Genomic DNA, 5,892 nt, shown 5'->3' on the forward strand with positions numbered 1-5,892 from the left:
GCCAGCTGCTGCAGGTTGTCGTCTGTCAAACAGCTGCAGTGAATCACCACCTTCACTCTGGTTAAATTTGATCGTCTCATCAGCTTCAGTCATGTTAGATAACAGATTCATCTTTTTGCTGTTTGCAGCCTCTGAAATAGTTTCCTGTCTTTGTGACCTTTGAACCTTTGATCTGAAGATGTCTCCCTGGACAAACTGGGACAAAGACTTGTCTCTGTGTTCTGACATGTTATAGATGAAAGTGTTAATTGATCGATAATGAAGATGATGCTCACAGATGTTCAGCAGGGATGAACACAGCTTTAGTTCTGAAGCTTTGAGCTGACATGTTTTTACTGTGTGAAAAAGTTTTTTTTTAATCTAAGTGCGTCTCTTTGCTGTGGCTCATCAGGTGACCCTCCAGAGAAAGACAGACCCCCCCAGACCCTGCTGCACTGCTTGGAGAACAGTGAGTCCGAGGACATGGAGCCACCATCTTGTTCCACATTCACACCAGAGACTGTAGCAGGAAACTCCTTGTGCAGCCAAACGACCACAAATGCTGCTTCTGGCTTTCCCAGTTCCCAGTCATGGACCAGGTGAGCTGTGTATCTAAACGTGACATCCTTATCGACACACAGGAGGGTTCCGGGGGGTGCTGGCCTCTGGACCAGGTGGAGGTGACTTGGGCGGGAACAGTGGACTCCCAGCACCAGCAGACCCAACACTTGTGGTCTGGAATGGGGCAGGACCTTTATGAGTCTGGTCCAGGACAGCAGCAGCCCCTATGCCTACACCTTCTGCTCACGCCGCTACGCCCACCAGTGCCAGCTGCGCATCCACACGGGGGAGAAGCTGTACCAGTGCAACCAGTGCGGGAAGAGCTTCGGCCAGTTCTGCAGCCTCAAGCGCCACCAGATGGTCCACACGGGGGAGAGGCCGTTCCCTTGCCCCCACCTCCACCAACCTGAAGGTGCACCAGAGCGTCCACACCGGGGAGAAGACGTTTCGCTGTTCCATGTGTGGCAAGAACTTCTCCTTCCTCAGCAACCTGATCCGGCACCAGCCTCTGCACACTGCCATGTAACCCAAACCCTAAAACCCTAAACCAGGCATCACCAAATGGCGGACCGCGGTCCGGGCACGGACCCAGTGACGGTTCTGCCCGGACCCGTGAAAATTATATTATAATTATAATATTAGGCCTAATAAAAAGATGAATCATTCGTGCATGCGCAGCTAATTTAGTTAATACGACAGAAACGTCATCAATAGCCAAGCCAATCAAATCGATTGTTTACCTTTCAGCACCAGAGAATAGAGAGAGAGAGAGAGAGATAGAGAGAGAGAGAGAGAGAGAGAGAGAGAGAGAGAGAGAGAGGGGGGATGAGTGAAAATGACTTGTTCAAAAATGAGAAAAGTAGACAGTGAAAACTGAACCTTTAAAGATGAATGGACGGACCACTACATCCAAGAGAGAGATAGACACGCACCAACACGGAGAGCGGCCATCAGCTGCTCTGTCTGCAACGGCGCTTCTCCCACCCCAGCACACTCATAGAGAGCATCAGAAGATCCAGCACTGAGACCCAGGACCAGCACTCCTCGAGTGTCCCCTGAAGGAGGGCTAGACATGTTCTCTGTCCTGTGAGAAAGCCTCAGAGCTTCTCAAGCTCGTCACACCCTATATACTCACGGTTCAGTTCTTAGGTCTGAGTCCAGTCTGTGAGCAGCTGTTCCACCACCAACACTCTGAATGTAAACAGAATGTAAATGCGGTGAATGGCTGCTCGCTGAATTAATTAGTCCAGCTTAATGAGACCCACAGTCTTATGAAGATGACATGAAAAAGAAAAGACCATGAAATACTGTGAATGAGCTCGTTCCTCAGACTTATACTGACAGCAGCCATCACCTCCTGTCACTCTCAAGTTTCATTCAGACCGTCCATGAGATTATGAATGTCCAGTACAACACTTCACACACAGCACATCAGGAATGAAAAGGCATCCCAGCTTCTCTAGCTATGTCCACACCACTATACTTTTTTTTATTTTAATAACAATGTTTTCAAACTAAAACAATCTCCGTCTAGACGAACACATCTGAACACTGAGCAAGTGTGAGCCGGTGTAAACAGAAAGTAGATTGTCTGCTGGTTGGTTAGTTTCACAAAACACTACGAACGAGGAACAAAGACAGTTATCGCGTTAAAATACAGAATTTAACTGAACAAAATCTGCTAGTAAAAACAACAAGGTCAGTAACACATGTATTTCATTATCCATGTTGTATTCACCACTGGTAGTCGAGGCTGAACGTTGGTGTCTGCATCAGTGTTTCCAGAAGTCTCTGTTTTAGAAGTTAGAAAACTGGAGTCGTGTGGACAGGAGGAGAGAGAAACGTTACAGAAGAGATGCATTTTAAAATGAAGACATAGTAGTGTGGATGAAGCCTCTGCCTGTCCACTGTTGGACGTGATAATCTCGTCTTCTAGAAACTGTCTCAATTAAAGCAGGTTTGAAGTTCATTTCTTTAGTTTTAAACACCAAAAAATTTACTGTCAGATTTATTGTTGGATTAAAAAACAAAAAAACAAAAAACAAAGGTTAATTGTGGCTTTCAGCTACGCAAATAAATAATACATTACAACACTTGTGATAAATGCAAAGCAACAAACAGATCTTTATTTTTCTGTCTGTGTACACTTTATAGAGGCTTTTATTTTGAAATATTTACCTTTACGCTTGTGTCACCTGTCTACTGTTCTCCATTCTACAATTCAACAAGGAAAAATGAAAAAAAAAGGAATTTACAAACACCAAAATTTAACCACTTCTTCTGATTTTATGTTCTTGTTTTGTGTTTTTTATATCTGACAATAAAAAAAGAAAAAATGTCTGTTTTCTGTTTTTTTTATGGTTTCTGTTTTTACTGTTTGTCTTTTGTTTTTAAACAAAAACGAAAAAAAACAGCTTTGAATGACTTGCAGCCTGAGAGAGTCTCATCTTCCTCTCTAGCTCTGCTCTGCTGTGACGCTGCATCCTCTTGATGTCACTGTGACATCATATCTGAGTGACGCTGTGAGTGACATGGATGTTACAGACACTTATCACCTGAATAAATCACTGACGTCAGCCGTGGTTTGTGATCCATGTTTTTTCTGTTCCTTCTTAACTCACAACCTTTTCATGCATACTGATGTTGTCTGTGGATTTTGTGTCTGTGGAGTTTTTTTCAAGCCGTTTGCCTCTCGCCTGTTCCTTCATTTTCTATGTTTTATACAAATAAACTAGAAATTAACTTTGGCTGAGGCAGAGATGATTTACAGACAGAAGGAGAAACACACTTGTTTTATACATGGCTGTCACCATGGCGACAGTCAGAGGAATAAGGCTTCAGCTAACAGCTAACAGGATATTTCAGGAGAACCTTGAGGGAATTTCTTCAGATTTGGCTCAAACATTCACTTGGACTCGAGGATGAGCTGATTAGATTTTGGTGGTCAAAGTTCAAAGGTCAAAGTCACTGTGTGTCTCACCAACACGGTTTGTCTGTAACTCAAGAATTCATTAATTCGTTAATTTCACTGTGGCAGCATAATGTCTGCAAGAAACATTGTGACCATATTTCTGGTGCAGGGATACAACCACAAGCCTGTGATTCTAGTTGGATATTGTGCAAATATCGTAACGCCAACCTTTTAATGAGAGTTAATCAGAGTTTACCTGTAAACAGGATTATTAGTGGAATCAATCACTGTCATGAGCCATGTGAACAGCTCAGTGGGGATAAGAGCAAAAACCCGAATGTTTTGTGCATGTGTTTTATTGAGTGTCATGATATTTGGATGTGTCTTGTGAAATCCACTGTCAGTCCTTAAGTACAGAGAGACCAGATAAAAAGAAACAGGAGAACATCAGTGTGAATGAGTCCCAGCTCAGACCTGGTTGTGGTCACAGTCCATCAGTGGCTTTAAAGAGAGTATTCAGTGCACCGAGAAAACCTTTCTAATTGTATAATTAATAAAGATTTGAAAAGGTTTTCTGCTCGTATGAACAGAGTACAATCACACATGTCTGACAGTATGTGACTCAGTGTTTTCATATTGTGCGGGAACCTTTTGACATGGGTGAAGTGTCCTTGTTGTTGAAGCGTCACTGAAAGTGTGACTATGCCAATAAATCATATTTTCCAAGAATTTGATGTTTTGTATGTTTCATTATTGACTCCTGTCTGAAATGATACTGCTCAGCTAAATGCCTCCCTCTTTTTTCCAGGGCCAGGGACATCTGAAAAACCCGAGGATCCCTCAGAGCCAGGAGGAAAAGACTGATCAAGTTCAAGGTATCCGTCTGATTTTCTGTGGCATCCTTTCCTGTGCTGGAAGTGCCACTGAAATCACTATGTTCACTTAGTTTTTATCAAACAGGAGGAAACAGTGCAGGATTTGAGGACTATTTTCAGCTGCGGACTTTTCAACATTTGTGTTGTAGTGAGTGTGGTGTGGCAGCAGGACAGTGTGTGTGTTCACGGTGATGAAGGAACATGCCAGAGTCAGTGACACAGTGAACTCACTGACACACACACACACACACCCAGTTGCCAGCTGCTGCAGGTTGTCGTCTGTCAAACAGCTGCAGTGAATCACCACCTTCACTCTGGTTAAATTTTGATCGTCTCATCAGCTTCAGTCATGTTAGATAACAGATTCATCTTTTTGCTGTTTGCAGCCTCTGAAATAGTTTCCTGTCTTTGTGACCTTTGAACCTTTGATCTGAAGATGTCTCCCTGGACAAAACTGGGACAAAGACTTGTCTCTGTGTTCTGACATGTTATAGATGAAAGTGTTAATTGATCGATAATGAAGATGATGCTCACAGATGTTCAGCAGGGATGAACACAGCTTTAGTTTTGAAGCTTTGAGCTGACATGTTTTTACTGTGTGAAAAAGTTTTTTTTTAATCTAAGTGCGTCTCTTTGCTGTGGCTCATCAGGTGACCCTCCAGAGAAAAGACAGACCCCCCCAGACCCTGCTGCACTGCTTGGAGAACAGTGGAGTCCGAGAACATGGAGCCACCATCTTGTTCCACACATTCACACCAGAGACTGTAGCAGGAAACTCCTTGTGCAGCCAAACGACCACAAATGCTGCTTCTGGCTTTCCCAGTTCCAGTCATGGACCAGGTGAGCTGTGTATCTAAACGTGACATCCTTATCGACACACAGGAGGGTTCCGGGGGGTCTGGCCTCTGGACCAGGTGGAGGTGACTTGGGCGGGAACAGTGGACTCCCAGCACCAGCAGACCCAACACTTGTGGTCTGGAATGGGGCAGGACCTTTATGAGTCTGGTCCAGGACAGCAGCAGCCCTATGCCTACACTTCACTGCGCTAGCCTCGCCACGCCAGCCAGCCGCCAGCGAGAGGCAGCTGCGCATCACACGGGGGAGAAGCTGTACCAGTGCAACCAGTGCGGGAAGAGCTTCGGCCAGTTCTGCAGCCTCAAGCGCCACCAGATGGTCCACACGGGGGAGAGGCCGTTCCCTTGCCCCCACCTCCACCAACCTGAAGGTGCACCAGAGCGTCCACACCGGGAGAAGACGTTTCGCTGTTCCATGTGTGGCAAGAACTTCTCCTTCCTCAGCAACCTGATCGGCACAAGCCTCTGCACACTGCCATGTAAACCCAAACCCTAAAACCCTAAACCAGGCATCACCAAATGGCGGACCGCGGTCCGGGCACGGACCCAGTGACGGTTCTGCCCGGACCCGTGAAAATAATATATAATTATAATATTAGGCCTAATAAAAAGTGAATCATTTCGTGCATGCCAGCTAATTTAGTTAATACGACAGAAACGTCATCATAGCCAAGCCAATCAAATCGATTGTTTACCTTTCAGCACCAGAGAT

The 5,892-nt window shown here is 45.0% G+C and overlaps 1 protein-coding gene and 1 pseudogene across 1 annotated transcript; both read left to right on the forward strand.

Moving 5' to 3' along the window:
- The first annotated feature begins 643 nt into the window (after positions 1–643).
- On the forward strand, positions 644–1,066 carry LOC111233406 (annotated as a pseudogene).
- Positions 1,067–5,322: 4,256 nt separating this feature from the next.
- LOC111233407 (zinc finger protein 436-like) lies at positions 5,323–5,676 on the forward strand. Its single transcript, XM_022761209.1, has one exon. It carries the CDS (start codon positions 5,323–5,325, stop codon positions 5,674–5,676), a length of 354 nt encoding a protein of 117 aa, XP_022616930.1.
- The last annotated feature ends 216 nt before the right edge of the window (positions 5,677–5,892 follow it).

This window comes from Seriola dumerili, unplaced genomic scaffold, assembly GCF_002260705.1.
Source record: "Seriola dumerili isolate Sdu_G_001 unplaced genomic scaffold, Sdu_1.0 BDQW01000391.1, whole genome shotgun sequence".
NCBI lineage: Eukaryota > Metazoa > Chordata > Actinopteri > Carangiformes > Carangidae > Seriola > Seriola dumerili.

Bases quoted from the DNA above. Each gene is read 5' to 3' on its own strand.
- LOC111233407 (XM_022761209.1), top strand. From the start codon at position 5,323: ATGAGTCTGGTCCAGGACAGCAGCAGCCCTATGCCTACACTTCACTGC.